Below are 21,515 nucleotides of genomic sequence, written 5' to 3'. Positions count from 1 at the left end.
ATATATATATAAAAAAAAATACATGGTATAACTGTATTTAGATTATGTTTGCGAGCGCGAGGTGAAAGGCGCTTTTAGTGTTAAATCTGAAAATACTGTGCTAATTTTCACAGCGCGTCTTACTGCCCCTCAGTGTGGGTAATTGATTAGAAAATTCAAGTTAAAAAAAAACTTTCCTTTTCTTGGGTTATATTGGTCGATCAGAGATTTTTCGCAGGCCAGGACATTATTGGCGAGTTCGGATTCTGGCGGATTATAAAATTGAAGTTAAAAAACCAGATTAACAAAATCTAGAAAATCTTGATAAAACTCATTCGGTACATGTTTTCCTTGCTCTGTGGGTTCTATGAAATTCATGATGGTTCCGTTTCACGCCCCGAGCTTCCCGCGTATAGCGAGCTACGGCGTTGAGGAAATTAAATTTATTTTCGCCAAAAGGATTTTTCCCAGTACAGGTGCTAACACATGGAATGAGCCAATCAGAAGCCGAGTTTACGTGGTCAGCGGCACCTAACTGCTGAACCGTACGAGTTGTAAACAGTTGTGCTTTTTCGCCCGTGAAAATGGTGGATGTTTCGAGAAAACTGCTGCCGTAACTCGGCGAAATGACGCTTCAGAATCCAATCAAGGATTTAAGCTTTCTTTTAGCTTTGATGCCTGTCTAACTTGTGAGTTTTTGGCGGTCATGATAGCAGCTCGTTGCATCTGTGGGGGTCTGTTTGCTGTTTGGTTGTACAGCTCCTCCAATGGCCAACAATTATGATGAATCCAAGATTGTGCCATCGCTGTTTTCATGCGGCAAGCAATTGTCTGCCGAATGGAAAGCGATTGCGACAAAGGATCAAAGGATCTATTTTGTCAAGTAAGTTATCGCATTACAAACGAATTTAATTCAATATTTTGGTTTCATTTTGAAGCGGAGAATTCTACATGGACTTGTAGTGACGAGTCGAAGACCTATTTATAAGCGTGCATCATCATTAATCCCGGTAATTCTCATTTCGGTTTCTAATGAAATATTCTATCATCAAAACTTCACTCGTAAAATCAATCGTTATACGTCGGAGGCCAAGTTGAAAATTTACATTGGCGGCTAAAAAAAATCCCAATCGATCAGGGTTTATTAATACACTTTCAGAGGTTTCCCCGGGAAATAGATCTTATTTAGTTTAGCGATCGATTGTTGTGCCCGAGGTTCGATTCTTATTTTCGCTCGTCAAAAATAGATCAGCGTAGTTGACAGTTTTTATTTAAGCACCTGGGTTCAATAATACAAACTCTTCATTGCACCAATCCTGAAATCTCCTAGGTTGATTGTCGGTCAATGTAAACCATTTGAAAATTTACATTATGAAGTGGTTCTATTTTAATTTCTGTTCGATTTTGACAGTCGGCGAACTCGATCGAGTCACTGGTTTCCTCCTCCTGAATTCTGGGCGAGCAAACATGGTCTTCCGTACGGATGGGAAGCGGCTTTAGACGAGCAAAGCAAGAAATATTACATAAAGTACGTATGTATAGATCTAAAAGGTGTTGTAATATGTCAGCTGTAATTTGAACCACCGCTCCAAGTTTATGATTAAAGGACAGGTGCATGCGATGTTTGTGTAAACATTGTCGCGATCTGCGGAGGAAAACGTCGTTTTGAACCGTGAATTATATTGCTTTTGCCGCACGATCGAATATAGATGCTTTTTAATTAAGCTTATATTTAGCGTAGAATCAGTGTTAGGCTTCAGCGTGGCGCCTACGGTAAGCTGAAGTTCACAAGCTTGTGTGCTATTTTGAGCGGTTGAAAACTTTTAAACTTGAAGAAAAATTCACTCTAGCGAACTGTATTTGTTTTGTTTTCGAACCAGTTTCCAAAACATCGAATCATTGCAACTTCAAAACCATGCGTGCGATTTAATTATATGTATGTAAAATTGTTAAATTGGCGAATCAATTCCATTATATAATTGACATATTTAACTGAGTGGAGCAAAGCTCAGCGATGCATGACTCTGTTAATCATGCGCAACTGATTATGAAAGAAAATTTTATGCTATTAAGCACAACTACTTGGTCTTCAGTTTTGTAGCAATTTAGAGGGCAAACAAAACTCACTGTCATCCGTGGATTTTTTAATAGTTTTTTTTTAATTAAATTAGTTTTATGTGCTTAATGTGTACAACAAGATATGGCAAATTTGTCCTTAATTCCTGGTTCAACACAGGCCTAACAGGTGTAATGGGATGTGCCCCTTAAAGACAGGGTACCCTGTTTTACCCTGGTAAGAAGGCTGTTAATAGCTGTATTAAAAAAGATTTCAGATGTAAGAACCTGAGCCTCCTTTCTCGTTACACTGCGGCTTTCATGCAAAACTCATGATCAGGTCTATCAGTGTTTTTTTTTTTTTTTTTTTTGCTGCTGTTCCAATCATTAACAGATCTCTCAGGAAACAGAATTTCACTTTAACAGCTAGATTCCAAAGGTTAATTTTCTTTTTCTAAGGTTAAATGTTAATTGTCGTCATAATTATAATTAGTGGTAATCAACATAATCATAAGTTAGGTTTTGAACTTTTGAGTTTGCGTGTTCTTGAAAGGCTGAGTACCTGCAAGCCAGTACACAGCGATGCAAACTAACTCAGATCTGGTGTAATGTATCAGTTTGGAACTGTGCAACTCATTCACGATATGATTCAAATTCCACAACCATGTGATCAACTGGGATATTTTTGTTGGCGACGCCTGTGACCTTTTCGGGACATGGCTGTCAGCCAGAAAAAAACTATTATTATTGTATTGTCTAAATTATTAAGAAAAAAATTTACCTCCACCCAGATGTATAAATGGGTACTGGCGAATTTACTGCTGGGAGGTAACCCTGCGATGGACTAGCATCCCATCCAGTGGGGAGTAGCAATACTCCTAGTCGCTTAATGCTACGGAAACCGGGATAAGCTCCACCTGTATGGGCCATTTAGGCTCCGACACAGACTTAAAATAAATAAATAAAAATAAACCATTCAAATGACATTTTTTTGTTCAAAAGTCATGTGACAAGGACAACAACAAGAGAGGACCCAAGATCAGAAGCCGATCAAGCAACTCATCAACACATGGTAAGTGCTGACTCAGGTCATGTGTTTTTGTTAATTTTTCTCACAAAATGTACGTCCCATTAAGAACGCCAATGTGTTGTTTCAGAAAATATCCATACCCCTCCAAGGGAAGGAGTTTTGGTTTGAATTCCCCCCCCCCCAAAAAAAAAAAATCAGGCTTGTTTGAAAACAAAAGAATATGACAACCATTGCTATGGTAACCTCTGTTGCTTAGAAACTGGTGAAAAATTAAACTATGGCCATATGTAATCATAATGGTGTAGTTTGGCAAAAATCGATGATTGGCTTCCAAGCAAATAATAGTTTTCAAAAGTACCACCTTTAGAAAGGCTATAAATTATATACTGAATCAAGCCTCCTTACTTGAACACAAACACTTTGAAGGACTATTTGTCAAATTCTTTGACATCTGTACATAAAGTATGCTGCAGAACTCTGGTCACGGTGCTTTAAAGTGTCTTTAATTATGCCGACATTTAGCAAAGGCTGTCAGGGTTCAAAATAGCAACTGGCTGCCGGGGGTAGCCAGCACTTTGACAACACTTGTCGGCTACTTTTCACTGAAAAACTAGAAAATATCACGCCTTGATCGACAACTGAAATAAAAGTTGTAATGTTAAAGTAAACATTTCATATCGGACAATAAAGCAGCTATACAGGGCTAGAAAGTGTGACTCACTGGTCGCTAACGACACTGACCAAAATTTCATTTTTGGCGACTAAAACTTCTGGTTTTATGTTTAGTCGCCAATGTGGCACCAAATAAGAACTGGGGCACCCCACCTTCTCAGGTATTGTGTCCCTCCAGAAAATATTTTTAAATTTATTCATTTGTAAGATCTTCAATTTGCTTCTAAAACTTTCAAAGTAATAAAAGAAGTCACATTGCTCCAGTCCAATCTTTTGCTTTGCCGTTAAATATTCCATCATTTCGGAAAACTTACAAATGGCTGAATGTGTTTGAAATCACCCATTGCAAACTTTTGATTATTGGGCACGTCATGTATGCATGTAAATTGTGTCCCTTGAAATGCATGGCTCTTTATAACAGCCAGGAAAAATGAGCCTTGACAAAAAAGCCGACAAATTCAGGCTAAAAACTGGAATTTTATTTTGAACCCTGGCTGTGCTCTAAGAAATATTACAGGGAGCCCATTTAAGGCTCCTAACCAAGAATTCTGGGTTGCCCAGCACATGTAAAAATTATGTAGGTTTTTATTGTAGTCAACTGAAGGCAAAAATTAGTCATCCTTGGCACCAGGCCCTGCTAGAGCATAGCCCTGTTAGCAATAAATCACTTGTTGATCAATGTCAAAACTTACTGTTAATTCCAGGAATACTCTCACTGGTCCTTTCCTTTGTGGATTTTGGCATTATTTGAATACTTTTTCCACTAACACTTTTATAAGTCAGCAAACCAAGTGGTATCTTTATGATTTACATGTTGTCATTAGGGGTTTGGGGGGGGGGGGGGGGGAGTTGGGGTCCTACATGTATATATTTTTTAAAGACAAGTTGTGTTTTAAACTGCCTTGTGACAATTAATTAAGTTGTTAGCCTAGCTTAATTATTATTAAAAGTAATTTTAAATTTTTTGTTTCTTTTAAACCAGACCCCACCACAGGCCAGGAGGATTGAACTTGTTAGAGATGCCAAAATAGGTATGTAAACTATATGCAGCCCCCAAGGGTATTGAAGTCAGTATTTGGAAGAAAAAGCCAAAATGAATATGAAACAATTGTTAAGAAAAAATTGGATGCATCAAATCTTTAATAATGGGTGGAAACTCTCTGACACTCTTTACCCCTGTGCATACTGGTACCCACCCTGATTTTGATGGATGTATTGTACATGCAGCTCCCCACTTGGAAGTAGGCCAGGAAAAACGAGCCAGTGAACAGTAATTAAGGGTTTCCTCCAGGCTTTCACTGTTGTTGTTGTTGTTTTGTTGGCTTACCCCACGTAACATTGTTTAGCCCTTTATTACGCATTGCCCACCTATAATGTTGGGTTCTCTAATTATTCCTAAAAACGCGTTTTTTTTTTAACCGTTAATCGATTTTCTTGGCTCGACGGTCCAAAAGTGATGAAATTTCCATGTAAAAATGTACAATATTTTACTTTGGCGCATGCGCATAAGCCAAAATTTGTACTTTGGACTTTTTTTTTGGCTGAATCGTTCGGATTTCTTTTCCTTGCTCCTTTCCTTTTCGTTTTTCTCTGCTTTCTTTTTCTCTCTATCTTTTACTCTGTGCACCCCTTCTACTGGCTTGAAAAGTTTTGATCTGAATCAATGGAAAACCCTGGAAAGGAGATCATGATCAAGTACGGGTATTTTTTCCTGTTTTAGCACCAATTTTAGACCAAAAACTGATCGCATTTTTTTCGATTAGCTCTGTCGGAATGCAGTCAATATTAAAGATGGACAGTCCTGTGGAAAGATCTATCCAAGCTCTATAAGATGCAAATCACAAAAATCTGCTGACGTGTAAATTGGTGACGTCATCAGTGGCAGAATGGCCATTCCTCCAAATCCCGGAATAATCAGCGCTTAGCATGTTAGGGGTTAACTAGTTCTTTGCACGAATTGCAGACCAATAATGCATAATAATGTAGCTACATAATTACGGTTACATAATTACATAATTACCAAAATAAAGGTTATGCTTATAACCATCCTGGTTCCATGTGTAGAGAAAAATTAAATATTTTAAGACACACGCTTTTGGCCTGAGGGGAGGGGAATTTATTGATGGTAACTTATTTTGTTTTTTAGGGTTTGGATTTGTTGCTGGCAGTGAAAAACCAGTTGTGATACGTTCTGTCATACTAAGTAAGCAAATTATTAAAGTTGTATGATACTATAACTGAGTGCCAACTTTAATATTGTTCATCCAGTTATAAAACGATTAACTGAAGGTGGCAGAACTTCCGTGACTGCTTGTAAAGAATGGAACAGCCTACCCCTATCTATGCGAAAATTATCAACGATTAAAGCTTTTAGGAACTCTCTTTGGAAGAGAATTTTTAAAGAACAGCAGCTTTTAAATCATTTTATTCTGTAATTTAGTTACACTTTTACTCTTTTTACCTTTTTAATATTTTATCTCGTATTTCTTGTATTTTTATTCGTAATATTTCATAGTTTATCCATAGTTTTAATATTCGTATTGTTCTGTGTATATTTATATTTTATTGTAAATAATTATTGAGGGCCACTGGTTTGTTAGTGTTTTTATGCTATTTTAGTGCTATCCTCGTTAAATAAAGACTTTACTTACTTACTTACTTACTTACTAAGCTTTAGTCAAAAACCGAGAGAATTTTACCTTCAAATGGTCAATTCTTACCTCGCCAGAGACTCGACGTGTGATACCGTAAAATTCCGGTTATAAGCCCCCCGCTTATAAGCCCCCCCGGTTATAGGCCCATCAACCTGGAAACAAAAAAATACATCCAGTTATAAGCCCCCCCGGATATAAGCCCCCCTCTACCGGATGACAGTACTGAACAGCGCTAAATGTTGCTTTTTTGTGCGTTTTAACTTAAAAACGTATTTCGATCAACACTCCTGAGGCTTTTTTCGAAACGTTTTTTCCTTCCGCTTATAAGCCCTCCCGAATATAAGCCCCTCCGCTTATAAGCCCACCCAAAAACCCTTACGAAGTTGTATAAGCCCAGGGCTTATAACCGGAATTCTACGGTATTCAACCCAAGAATTCCATACTTGATAGTGTGTTTAGGTAGTTTCTGCTATTAGATTAGCCCATAATACTACATGTACCAGTATGAGTACACTGATCTCTGTAGAGCGACACTCATGTACGTCACTAGCATGGAATTTTTGTGCAGATTATGTCGAACGTATTTCGAGTGGGAGAAGATTCTTGCTCGCAAAAGAAAAAAAACGAATCTTCTTCGCAGGCAAAATCTACGGTAATTGGACGACCATCTTGCCAATGCTAAATTCTTTTGTTGACTCTTGTAGATGGACCATCTTATGACAAACTCTTTGCCAATGACCAGATTCTGAAAGTCAATGGAAAAGACGTCACAGATGCAGCCCAAGCTGACGTCATCAGTCTCATAAAGTATGTTTAACTTAATTTATTTACCTTGAATAGCACGTGTCGTTGTTAGTGTTGCTGAGGTTTCATCTCGTGCACTGACGAAATAATAGTAGCAAATCTGCAAAACTAGCGCGAACGCTTTCCTGTTTTTCTTCACACGCTTTTGCGGCTTCATTCAGGCATGTAAATTGTCCATTACAGTGTATCTTATCCTAAACCCTTGTTACGGTTTAACAGAAACAGTTTCAAAGCGCAAGATTGATAACACACAAGATTTTTATTTCATTGTTTTGTGGTAATAATACATGAACCACGTATGCGCTTGGTGGGCCTCTGATCACTCGACTAAAAGTGACTGCGTAGCCAAACACGCTGTGAGGATGCTAAAAGACGGCAGCCACTGGGTTATGCTAAAGAGATAAAAACTAAAACGTGTCATACAGCCAGGCTGTTTTCCAATTGATTATTCAACGCCTCCTCTGGTTGGGTACATCATTTCGGTTTCCGCGCTATTGGAGGAATAAGTAAGTTAGCAGTGCAACAAAACCACCTCTTACGCTGTTTGTATATGTTTATTTAGGAGTGCTGTTGGCCGTATTGAGCTGGAAGTAGTGGCAAGCGAAGATGTACAAGATACGAACAATCAGGTAAGTATATCTTGATTTTTTAAAGCCGTGCATTTTAACAGTAGGGAATTTACGTTTCTCCGTCTTAGAACTTTCGCTTCCCAATCTTCTTTTTTTTACGCCGCGCGTTAGTCCCGTACCCCTCTCAATCCAGTTTCACCTTATTATATGCACACAGTGACGTGTAATAATTAAAGTTATGAACTACATTTTTTGTGTAAGTTATTTATCTCTTTCTTTTTCTATCCCAGCACAATCGCAAATCATCACTCATGAGTCGAGCAACTCGTGAACGTCGTCGATCAACCCCAGTCTCCGTGCGGTTCGCGGATGAGCCCGCGTTGGTGCAAGTCCTTAGTCCAATGGAACCTGTTAGAAGGGTGCGTTGATTCAAATTAATTTTACTACTTTAAGTTTTGTGTCAATTAACTGTTATGCACATTTGGTCATCTTATGGCCATGGACACCTGTATAGGGCGCAGGTAAATTTCAGTTACTATTGTGAAATTGTAATAATAATTGTGCTTATTTGTGGTTGACTTTCTCTTGTTTTTTTTTAATAGTCTTCAGTGCCGCTTATCCCGAATGTTTTGAAAGTGTTTTTGGAAAATGGTCAGACGCGTTCCTTCCGCTATGATTCCAACACGACTGCAGAGGTAATATTTCACTTACACGTAAAATAGCGCTTATAATAGTCACTAAACTCTGGTTTCTAGTCTGGCCAGGAAAACAGTAACGGACGCAATGCGGTCCGACAGCTGGCGGATTTGCGTCGGCTGCCGACTTCTATTGACAACCCTGAAAAATTATTTTCTTTAAAAAAATCTTCGACTTTTACTTAGCTGTTCTCAAAGGTTGGAATCCCCACCTTCAAATCAAGTCTTTAAAATTAATAAAAGAAGATACTGTTTATAGGATACTCTGTTGAATTGTAGTAAAGCCTTTATTGTAAAGGGAGCTCCTTGAGTGTTACAGTTAGAAATTTGTGTTTCTTTTCCACAGGAAATATTTAGTTCATTCAGTTCAAAGCTCGATGTGAAGTTGATGGAGCACTTCAGTCTGGTTCTCAGTGGTCCCAAGAAAGGGCAGATTTCATACATACAAAACAACGAGAAAATCTCTGAGGTAACTGGCCTGTCTTTTAACTGTTATAATTGCTGTTTTTCAATCGAGTACTACAATGTTCTTCTTTGAGACACCTTGCCGCGTGATTAGGGTAGTTGGTTGAATAATTATACTGTGTAAGTTGGAGCCGGTACTAAGATGTTTCTGGTTTTATCCCAACAGATTTACGCCAATCGCAACTGCAGCAGTGTCAACTGTTTGTGCAAGCTGAACATCGCGTAAGTACAGGAATGAGGATTTATAGGATGAATTATTTATGGTTTGCATTTCACTCTTTGTGGGCGTTAGAAGGTCAGGTTCAATTCAAGGAAGTTATTTGAAGAACGAAAACCGTGAACTTTTGGAGTTTTAATATTAAACTAAAGAGGTTTTAACCAAGATCAAAGGCTCAAAAGATAGTTCTTTTATGGTCATCCTCTGGCACTTATAATTAACGACGACCCCTCGCAACTTGGCAAAGTTACGAATACAATTTCTAGCGGTGAGGAAAAAAGCGTTAGTTAGGCGACGTCATCTTAATGAACTCAGCAGCGGACGTTAAGAACCAATGGTTATTCATGTTCCAGAATTACGGTAGTGGACTAAATAGGATCAGCGACAGGTGCCGCATAATTCAAAGGAGGGATACTTATGGCGTAGTGGCTTCTTATTTTCCATTGCTTATTGTCAACAGTTTTGTGCCCAAGGACCACTTTGAGCTACTTTCACAGGATCGGAACACATTTGAGTATCTCTATGCGCAGGTGGGTCCTTTTGTTTGGTTGCTATTTGTTGGAATTTCTACTTCAAAGATTTTTCTTTTGATCTACGCTAGAGACCGATACTCTCAGAAACTAGAAAAAAAAATCACCATTTTAATACAATCATAACTGTCAATTTGCCCGTTAAGACAGCTGGTTGCTGATGCCTCTCTTATAAGGAAAACTAATATTATCATCTTAAGCGGACTGAAAGGACCTCTTCGTTCTTCTTAAGCTGTGTTCACATTTAACCTCAAGGAAACATGTTTCACCTAAACATGCTTGTTATTGCATTGTTCACATCAGGTGTCAGTTTCAAACACTTTTCATGCCTGGTGTGTAATATATGCGGTTTTGCGGTTCTTGCATAAGTCTTGTACACTTTAACCGAAAAATATAGCTCGAAATTACAATAAAGTTTCCATTAAATTTTTGGCTTTCTGTCTATTTTCAAATTCTTCGATGGAGTACGGCTTTCAAGCTTTTAGCAGGGTGACAGTATTGTCAGTATTTGCGGTATCTTCGGTACAAAAAGAATTTTTAGTGAAGTTTGTTTTTGCATTGCAATGCTGTGTCGTAAACTTTCGTGGCAATTTTCTGCCAAATATTCTGCTCTCTACCCATCTCCGATAATTCCTATTGTATCGCTTCATTATCCCATATTTATAATAAACATTTGGTCTCGTAGAAGCGCATAGAAGGCCCAATTTTGAAGCTTTTGGGCGCTCGCCTCCACCGCATGTCCGCCATTTTTAACGTTTTTATTCTGATTATGATTGAAACTACCTCACGAGGTAGTTACAATCATGATCAGAATAATCATGTTTCAATCATGATAATCGAAATGCACTGCCTGATGTGAACACTTTTCACATCGAAACATATTTCAGTCGTGATCAGACTAATCATGTTTCGGCCTAGTGTGAACACAGCTTTAGTCTGCGCTTCAGATAACAAGTACCAGAATTAGCATCATTGATCTCATTTTACTATGTCCATGTTTTGTCTTCAGGTTACCAACAGGGTGGTAGAAGGTTTCTATGGAATGGATCTGAAGTACGACCTAGCCATCAAGCTGGCGGCTCTTCAAATCCAACAGAAGGCTATGGAGACAGCCGCCGGACGACCAGTAAAAATTTCTGTACGACAAGTGGAGAAAGAATTTGGGGGACTTGGAAAGTTCGTTGCCTCAGATCTCTTGCACAACATGAAGGAAAAAGAATTGAGAAAAATTCTTGATCAACAGATAAAGCAGAACGAGAATCTTGCTTCTCCGGGAGAGAGATACATGAGCTCCTTACAGTGTAAATTACATTATTTGAATCTTGCAGCAGAGATGTTTTCCTATGGTGGACGGTACTTTGACGCTCAGCTTCTTGATAATGGTAGCGGCGAAGGACCAAGTCTCAAAAAGGTTTGTATTTCCCTTTTAGAGCGGTTTCACTTGAGTATTGAAAGTAATTCACGTTTGCTTTGGTTTTGCATTACAACGCTTAGCGATTGGTTAAAAAAAAAAAACTTTCTCCACTTTCTCATCCAATAAGCAGTTAAACCAAAAACAATCATAACTCACTCACACAAATAATGACAGCTACAACGGCAAATGACAACAATAGGGACAGCAACAACAGCAGCAACAACAGAGCAAAATTCTTTTTCCGCTTGTTCATTAGAGTTCATAATGTGAAGCTGTGTAATTCATGGAAATCCTTCTCTTTCTTCATTTAGACGAGGAAACAACATGTCACCATGCTTGTCAACTTAAAGTATGGAGTTAGCCAAGTTGTTCGGGGAAAGGTCAATGTTGTAAGTGGACATTTTCCTTACATTTTTATCTTGTGTTTACCTTTCGATCAGTGTGTAAAACAGAAAAGAGCAAGGAAATAATAATAAAAAGTATATACAAGGCTTGGTTCACTCTCATGAAGTGAGCCGTATAGGCACAGTGAAAATAAGGTAATTAAAGCGTAATGCTTAAAATGACCCTGGATACTAAGTATTCAGAAATGTTAATTACACCAACCTAAATGGCACATTACCTGTGACCTGTAAAAAGTTGTCACTAAGACATATCGTGCGCGGTTTTTTGAATCCTCCATGGAAGAGCTTTTAAAATTTACAAAACATACAACTAAGATGTTTATCTGATTTTAAATTTGCAGTTGTGTCAATTGGCCGAGTTTCACGAAATCACGGGATTTGCGATTCGCCTCCAAGAGAACAACAGACGGCTTCTGCGTATAAAGTTACAGGAGGGAAAGGTAAATCTTTTAGCGCCTGAATATTTCTTAGCATGTCAAAGAACACCCCTCTGTAACAGACCTGGTGAAACCCGACCTGGTGGTTTCTTTTGCCCTCCCTGGTGGAATTTAGACCTCCCTGGCCCCTGCTGATTTTTCAAAAACTACCTGGTCAATTTTATTTCTCCCTGGTGTAGACTTAAGTTTCCCTGGTGAAAATTGTTCCAATGCAAGAAGTATAGAATTCAGTTCTCGTTTCATTAGTTATCGGGTGTGCTGTTGTACAAAAATGTCGTCAGCTTCTGAAGCACTCCTAGGAAACAAAAGCAGTTTCAGTGCCTCCTTCTATTGGTTCCCATTGGTCAAAATTATGTGGAATTTGACCATTAATCGTGAAAGTCAATGGCGGATGGGTCGCCGGATGAAAAATGTCGATAGCTGCACAAGTGCGGCTAATGATCGTGGCAGTGAAACTTCTAGATTTCTCGCTCTTTCATCCAAAGCCAAAGATCCGTGGGATTATTCCGACACATGTAATACCATTGAAATGGAAGAGCATAGGGAGAATCGGGTAAAAAAAGAAAAAAAAAAAACCCGATGAATTGAAGCACAGGAAGTCACGAAAAAAAACCCACTAAACTTACGCGTGTCCCAAAGGGAATAGCTCAAGAACAAGACTTCATTTTCATTGCCCTTGTAAGCATGGGAATGACAGTCGAATTCCTTTTTTTTTCGAGTCCCTGACTTCAAGTTGCCTCGTACAGAGGCGGTCGAAGATTCATTACGCTGTCCTTTTTACTTCGTTTAAGTATATACCGTCGAACCCCCCCCCCCCCCCCCTCAAAAAAATCTCAGGGATGCTGGCACTCGCAAAGAAGCGTTGGTGATTCATCTTTTTCACTTTTCACAGTTGAGTTTAACCGCGACATCGATCTTTCCTTCCTCCATTGCCGCGCTGATGCTTTTGTAACCACAGGTCAAAAATATATTTTAAGATCTGAAGTCCGTTAACTTCCAGAATTCCGGCGTATCAAATGAGTAGCTTAAACAAGCGCACCCGGTTTAAGAAGCGTTTAAAAAACCCAATGTGCTGGCCACACTAACAGGAATTTAATACTTCTCACTGGTTGCAAAGTACTATTTGAGTAGATCCTAAATTACGTTCTTAATTCTAGCATGCTGAGGGATCAATTTCGACATCCCGATGGTTTATTCTAAGGCCGTCTCCCTTTTTTTCTATGTTTACCGTCGAATGCGTTTTCTAATTTTGGGTCAGTCGGTTGGATTAAAAACAAATTTTTTATAAAAATCAGGGGCAATCTACTAGAACTAGGAGACCCGATACCCAAGCATCTTTGCCGTGGTGGCTGGAAACAACGAGACGTGATGTGTTTACTGAGTTGTAAAATTAATTTTGAACTGGAAGAATATAGAAATAAATAGTAAAGTCAAACATCTCTTACCAATTTTTCAAGTGCAGATGGAGCTAAGAAGTTAGACTATGCCGTTAGCGAATGTAAGTCAATGTTAAATCTCCAAAGCATGGACAAACATAAAGTGATCTTTCCGTACAAAATAAACTCGTTTATCGACAAAAGCTGGTCACTAATTGATAGCACGTATTGGTGGCTGTCTAGGTATTTTGCTGATCATTGGAAAGCATTTATCATATAAAATACAAAAGAAGATCAAGTGCTATTTCTTTCAAATGAAGTGGATATAACTAATAGCCCAATTTCGATATTTTAAAATTCAGCCTAAAACAATAGACATCACTACGAGGCTCCGGGGAATAAACCCCACAAACTCTATAGTTTAGTCCCCGGAGCCTCGTAGTGATGTCTATTGTTTTAAGCTGAATTTTAATATATCGAAATTGGGCTATTGCCTTTTGAAATGGCTTGAAAGAGATTAATTAACGAGGTCCAATTTGCTGAAAAAAGCTTTTAACACGTTTGGTAATCTTAAAAAGATGTATATGCAATGGAAAATCAGTTTTAATTAATATCGCCTACAGCAACCCAAACAAACAATCAGGGGGTGATTGATTGATAGCTTGTCCTCAATCGACAAGACTAAAATATTGAAGAACAAAAGGTTCTTTTCTTTTACTTTCAATCACAGTTATCTTAGGGAATGGCCTGAAAGGGATGTTATTAGTCTGTCCTAGCTGAAAACGTCTTTTTTCACTCTTGATAATCTTAAGAAAAAAAAGATAGATATGCAAATAAATAATCAGTTTAGTGTCGCCTGCAGTAATAAATCAAAATCTCAGCGATATTTGTTTAGTTTCTTGTGATCAATAGACAACAATTCAATAATTGTGAGTTTTTCAGATTTTAATGCAGTGAGTAAACTGTGTGCGTCCTACGATTGACACGATTGAAATGAAAGCTCAAGAAGAATCAGATTATAAATTAAAAATAAATAAAAACAAAAAATGCGACACTAAACTCGTCCTTCCTTTAGCGGAGAGCCCGAGAAGAAGAACTATTTTTCATTGCCCTTATAAGCATGGACAAGAAGGGCAATCGAATTCCTGCTCTTTTCTCCTTGACCTTAAGCTGTGCTACCTCGTATGCTGCCTTTAAAGACAACGTTTAAGAAGGCTGAAGTCTTTCACGTCGTAAGAATTCTCAAGATACTTAGCTTCACAAGGTCACATCCTAGGTTAAAGTTCTTTGTAATTAAGAATTAGTGAACACTTGACCACCACTCGTGGTCAAATTGATAGGATGGTAAGGACAGACGGTAAATTGTTTTTATACTTGGTGGACAAAGACTTACCTCTGAGAATATTGCTTTAGTGGCTTTGACTTGATGATAATATCATTTGCCTAAGTTGACTTGCTTTCAAAATTTAATGGAATACGGTACTTGACATATATAACAAACCAGAAGTACATGGATCATGTACTTCTGAACAAACACAATATGTTCAACACTCAGTCACACAGTTTTGCATGTACACACATATATGGCTAGATAAATTATTAGCCTCCCTGGTGAAGAATTTGATCAACCTAGTGGGTTTTTGTGTGGCCTGGTAGATTTTTTTAAAAAACCTGGTGAACAACCAGGTTTCGCCAGGTCTGTTACAGAGGGGTGTCAAAGAGGCTGAGAAAGATGTTATGTTTATCATGTCACGAGCGGGGGGACAAAGACAAAGAAAAATATCTGAGTCCCCGACGGAAAACGAACCCATGACGGAACATTGAAAGCTAGGGGTCTTCGCTGGCCTTTCCCGATTTTGTAAATCGCGAAAATCGCGAAAATCAAGTCCCGTGAAAATAAGTAACAATAAGATAGTTTCACAACTTAGTGAAAAGTTCTCAATTTTGCTGTCTTCTTCCAGAAGATACAACTGATCTGTACCACCCTGGACTGCCTGGATATTATCGCACTGATAACTGGTTACTACAAGGTGTATGTTGATAACACAACCAACACACCTCTGCCAGTGGAGAATGAAGAGAAATGGCCATTTGCGTTTCTACGCGACTCTCCTGATAGCGACGGTACGTACCAAAACTTCTAATATGCTAATTGCCTGGTATTACATCATGTATTTTCTTTATACACTCGTGTACTGAATTGTCATTATTTGTTCTGATTGATGTTCAAAAATATATTAATTTGGTCTTAGAATAACTGAGGAGAATATGCTTTCTTTGTAATGACATTTGCAAATGGTTAGATATTATGGTCTTCTCAGACAAGGACAGTAAACTGTAGGCCCCGTCTCAAGCCTTGAACGTGCTTTGCAGAACCCACACACTCTTCGTAAAGAGTAGGGGACGTAGTCCCCGGTGTAGTGGTCTATCTCAATTTCACACTAACATAAGGGGCATTACTCATTATTCATTTCTTCATTACTTGTATACTGCACCTTATTATATGGCTACAATAGTACGCGCGCTCTGATTGGCTGCTGAGCGGGCATTATTTTCTTGTAATGACCGGGCATTATGAAATTTTTTCTCGGCTCGACGGTTTTTTGAGTTGACTGAAAAGCTACTAGCGAGGGGGCGAAAACAACAAAAAATGCCGACAAAATATAACTATCTTTTCAATAACTGAAAGAAAAATATAAGCATACCGATACTTCTTTAGTATGAGCGACGCAGAGAGCCACAGAAAGCGAGAGCGAGTTTTACCTCCAGTGTTTTTTCCCTTGATTATACTCTTTTTTTGGATAGTGCTTAAAGGCCATATAATAAATAACTTATTAACCTCGTCCGTTCGGTCATTACAGGGCAATTTCAGACCTCGACCTTGATGTATTAACCTCGCTGTCGCTCGGTCAATACATCAAGGCCTCGGTCTGAGATTCCCCTGTAATGACCTCACTCTCGGTTAATAAGTAGTATATAAGCAGTCTGGCAAAGTCCCCCAACCAGTGTTGTAAATTATCCCTGAAAAGCCCTGAGGGGAGGAGATAATAAGATATATACGATTAATTTTTTGAACTAATTCTTGGCACTGTGATTTTTTTCAGCAGTACCAGACTTTTATTCAAAGCATCGCGTGGTCCCAGACGTATGGTCGTACCCTTCTCACTTTCAAGCTTCAAGTGCAAATAGGAAATCACAAGGAGAGATTTGCAAGCCTCTACACAAAGATGTTTTTATTGATTTGTCAAGAGCCCCGCCGAGATTCAATGAAACTGCCATTTCGGAGGAACCTGAAGAAGACAACATGGTCGTGGAAAAATCAAATCGTAATCAGACAGACGAAACTACATCAAGACGAGATTCGCTGCGTCACGAAGATTTACCACAGCAGCAAGATTCACAATATGGCATTGAAGCGGGCGTTTCCCACAAAGAGCAGGACGATAATTCAGCGTTTGTACTGTCGGATGAGGAACAGGAGCTCCTTGAAACGGCTTCTTCCTTTTTGAAGAACAATTCAGGAGACAGCAACAGTCTTGACGACGAAATGCAGTCAGATACTTTGAATGACAGCGAAACTGATGCTGACAGCGAAGAGTTGTTTGCGTCGCGTAAGCGACGTCGTGTGTCCTCGGGAAGCTCTGGGAAGGAAAGCTTGACAATAAAATCAGCAAAAACTGTACTAAACGAGAATGTGGAAGAAGATCACGAGGACTTGATTTCAGAGCTGATCCTTGCAGAAGCAATCTGGCAAGAGGAAGAAGCTGGTGTGATACTTGTGGATGAACGCAAGGAACATGTTGAAGAAAAGAGTACTTTAAGCTCATCTCCAACCCTTGAAACCGACAGCTGGGAAGCAGTGGGTTTAGACTCTGAAGAGCCCAACACTTGTGATGAGGTGGACGGCACTGTGAATGAGCAAAAGCAGCTTGATGTTGTCATGGTGAAGCCTGGACACAGTCAATCTGAAGGAATGGTGAACGACATTGTCACCTCAGAAGCTGCAAGCAATGATCTGTTTGCTGCCTTGTACTCTGGTACAACAGACGAGAACCAAAACATTCTCATTAATAGCTGTATCGCAAAAACCGCTCCCCTAGCAGAAGACAGTGAATATACAACGCCAGCAGCATCAGGCACAGGAGTCAATCTCCATTTGGACCTATCTGTACAACACGATCCATTTATCAGCTCGGATCCCTTCCAAGACCGAAGTCCAACTCCTTCTCCTTGGGATCTGGGGTTCAATGAAAGTAAGTTCGACAATAAGGGAATTGAATTGGCAGATTTCGTAGAAAATGGAGCTTTGTCACAGGGATCTGTCGAGGAAGAAAGTGGACTAGAAGGCGAAGGTTCTGACGGGGAAAGAAGTGATTCGCCAGCAGCCGTTAGTAATTCCGACGACTTTACATTAACAAGTGACTCAAGGTCAGTCAAGGATGACATCTGTGGAGATACTAAAACCGATGGTTTGGACAATTGCGACGATGGTGTAGCAAGCCATATGGTTAGTCTGGAGTTTGACGAAGATAGCGACACAGAAACGGAGTCAGCCATGTCAGACGAGGGTGAATCTTTATGGTCAACATTTCCAGAGTACTTTCAGCCTAGTAGGCGTTTACGGTATTCGAGTAACAAGGAAGCTGAGCTCTCACTAGCCGAGGAAGACCAAGATATAGATGGTTTAGATTCTACAGAAACCGAACGTGACGTGGCGCTTGTAAGCATTAAAGGATTGAGCACAAAATACGAAAGTAATTTAATGGACACTGTAGATGCCAATGAGAGACAAGATGGTGTTTCCCAAGCTGATGATTGGGAGGAACTGTCTACAGCATCTTCAGAGAGCTTCGAATGCACGTATGAAGTTAATGCTGAACTACCATCTGAAAGCGAAGAAATGAGCGAGGATAGCGGTTATGTTAATTTCAAAGAGAAAAATGAAAGAGGAATGGAAGAAATTTGCGACCAAAGGGAAAACAATAATTCTTTTCAACCACACATCTCGATGGTATCACCGAATACGTCTGAAAGTGATAAATGGAACACTTCTGTTGATACTCTTTCCATCACGAATGACACAAAATCTGATAGAACCACTGAATTATGTGCAACCAAAACAATGTCACCAATGGACCAATATGGTGAAGTGGACTTTTCTGAAAAGAATAAATTTGCAGAAATGTCGAATGAGCCACCGAGAACTTTGTCAAAATCAAAGCATGGAGGATCTAGCGTTTCGTTTCATGACTCGTTAAAACATGCTGCTGTAGGAAGGAAGGCATTCTCTTTAAAGAGTTGCGATCTTTTAAAGATAGTGAAGATAAAGGAAGGATCCAGGATAGATGCTACTCTCCCTCAGACTGGATCATACCACCCCCACCGAGCCCTACACCGGAGCTTCAGGAAGCAGATATTCGTATCGTTTCTCCGCCTCCACTGTCTCCAACGCCCGTTGAAAATGAGTTGGATGATGAATTGAAACACCTGATTGTCCCTCCCCCTCCTTCTTCTGTCGATACCATGCCGATCGCTTCAGGTATCAGGATTGTGTCTCCACCACCCTTGGATGACACCGACAATGGACTAGATCATTTGTTGTACGATTACGATGATATAAGATTTCTCTCTCTTACTGATGATCATAAACTAGCCAAGAGTAATGTTCTGGTTTCAGCACGATCCTTTGATTGGAATTTCACTGAAGACAAGAAAATCCAAGCGCAAAAAGCCAAGACTGCATCGTTTATGTCCAAAGAGGACGAAAATGCGAACAAATCAATCGTTTTATCAAGCACAGAAAACACAATTTTTAACTCGACTACCAACTCTTGTAAAACAAGTCAAACTCCGGTTAAGCACAGTTCAACACCGTATGCTCTTGAACCTCGCTCACCTGACTCGAAGTCTTCTTTACCTAATCCTTCGACGAGTTGTTCGTTTAACTTGGGTGATTCATGTACCCCGTCGAAACGTTTTCATAGAGAGAAGCGTGTATCAGAAGACTCTCCAAACAAAATGGTAGTTAATTTCCCACGTTTGGACAATTTTGCGGACATCAGAGGAAAAAGCGAAAATTTAACGAAGGCAGCCTCGTTGGATTCACTATCCAACACTACCCAGTCAAACACATCTGTTGAAAGCCGTACCAAAATTCCTTTGAAACCAAAACCTCCTGTTCCTCCAAAACCTCGTATTTTCCGAGCAGCGACAGATGAAGGGAAGGTGTTGTCGCCTGGCAAATCTCTGGCGAAACAGATGGACAGAAGTGTAAACTCTAGTATTGTCAAGGTTCCGCGTTCAGTGGACTTAGTGTCATCAAATAACACTAAAGAGACTTCGTGTGAAAGACGTGAGGCTTTACACCAAGCGCCCCTAAGTGCAAATAAGCAAGAAGTTCTTCATGCATCTTGTCCTGACACCCTTGTCGTGGACTCTTCAACCACTACAGAAGACATCCCGTACAGGAATAAGGCCAACTTACCGAGCGAAATACATGGAACGAAGAGACGTTTATCGTTTACTTCCAGGTCACCTTACGTTCCTGCACCGTACTTATCTTCTCCGACCCACACATCTACACCTCATACTAACAGCTTATCGTCAGCGGGATCTCCTACTATTAACTCCGCTGTATCTCCACCAGCTTCGAGGAGTGAGCCATATTCCGCTGGTAACGAACCGTCATTTAATCGGCAGCAACCTCCATTAATGACATACCCTTCCTCACATTTATCGCTTCGGGAGGCAAACAGTGAGCTGGGCTCAAATACATCTGCAGATGGCACAAACTGTGCATTTCCAAAGCCACCAAGAGAGAGCTTAATTGTACAGCTTTCCACCGTTGAGCTGCAAAAGGACACCCCGTCGCCTATCTCAGACAGTCCGCCGCCACCTTTGCCAGACTCTTCTCCTCCTAAAATTTTCCCCGGGCTCGATTTTGATGGTTTTGACTTCGGTGAACCACTCAGCGAAGGATTTCAAGATAATATTCAAGGTGACAGTCATGAACCAGCCACTTTCGACCTTCCATCTCGCGCAAAAGACTTAAAATCCAAGCGCTTTTCAGCATCGTTTGATAATAAACTAGAAGCTTCCAGCAGCAACTTTACTGCAAAACGAGAGAAAATATATGGTGGTAACACTTTATCTAGATCGCAAACTCTAACCTCGTTTCCTCGAGACGAAAACCAGTCATCTTCAAGTGTAGATTGGGCTTCTCGCAGAGACGCTCCGTTTTCTGATAGTCGGACAAAACGTTTACGTTTTCCATTCGACGAGAGTTTAAACTTAGACGTAACAGCTACAAGCTCGTTAAATTCTTTGGAAGAATGTCAACCTAACTCTTTCAAAGCAGGATGTTCCAACGTTTGCGAGGAAGGTCTTTCGAAAGTGAGTGTTTTGAAAAAGAGGCTCGACGTTTACTTAAACGGGGATGTATCAAAACCACAACACTTCAAAGAAGCAAAGAATTGGCCTTTGATTTTTCAAAACAATGCAAGGTTCTTGGCATGTGATATCAAAGTTATTTCATCGAGCGTCAAACGTGGCAGCCCTCAGGTTATATCAGCTGTTCGGACCTCTTTAGATTCTCTGGAAAAGCTGGTCGAGTCTTGCGAGAAAACCTATTTAATGCTAAATGAAAAGTCCAATCACAATGGCCGTAGTCTGGTTGTCATGGTAAATGAAGTACTAGACAAGTACTGTGACATCATCTCCACTGTGAAAACCGCAGGTAATCAGCAGCCCGATTCCCCAGATGCAGAAGTATTGGTCAAGAAGACTAATGCTATGGCTACATTGATTGCTTCATTAATACGAGCGTTAAGAAAATACTAGTTCCGGGACTGGAGTTAGATTTTTACAAAACATTGAAGGTCGAACATCGTTAGTTCATTTTATTTTGTTGTTTTTCTTAAAGGAATTAAACGCAAAAAGCAAAAGAACCTGGTTTATTCACGTTTTAATGTTTTTCTGCTAAAAAAAAACAACTTGGAAGAAAGAAGCATTACTGAAGCCAAGGCAGTAAATTTTAAGGCGTTACAGCAATGCTGTCAAAATTGCATTCATTTTAAATTACGATATTCGGTATTTTTATTTATTGAAATATTTGTTCGGAAATTTTGGATGTTCAAAATGAAACACAATTGTAAATACACAATCGTTCAAGCAATCGAATGTCAAAAAGTGTTCAAATTCGTCACTGATGTATTT

At 39.6% G+C, this 21,515-nt stretch overlaps 1 protein-coding gene across 1 annotated transcript; it reads left to right on the top strand.

Annotated features, from left to right (window-relative positions):
• Positions 1-517: 517 nt before the first annotated feature.
• Positions 518-21,223, top strand: LOC144654272 (uncharacterized). The gene is given in 18 exon segments (XM_078514357.1): positions 518-862; positions 1,391-1,507; positions 3,037-3,106; positions 4,719-4,767; positions 5,883-5,939; positions 7,095-7,197; positions 7,757-7,823; positions 8,054-8,182; positions 8,366-8,458; positions 8,805-8,927; positions 9,090-9,145; positions 9,601-9,670; positions 10,680-11,081; positions 11,396-11,473; positions 11,830-11,928; positions 15,263-15,425; positions 16,406-18,550; positions 18,553-21,223. Coding segments are annotated over 18 exon segments (6,525 nt in total). The 5' UTR covers positions 518-746; the 3' UTR covers positions 21,141-21,223.
• Positions 21,224-21,515: the final 292 nt, after the last annotated feature.

Source organism: Oculina patagonica, chromosome 5 (genome assembly GCF_052425735.1).
Source record: "Oculina patagonica isolate OP01 chromosome 5, crgOcupat, whole genome shotgun sequence".
Classification (NCBI taxonomy): Eukaryota; Metazoa; Cnidaria; class Anthozoa; order Scleractinia; family Oculinidae; genus Oculina; species Oculina patagonica.
This window is presented reverse-complemented; position numbering and strand designations above follow the sequence as displayed.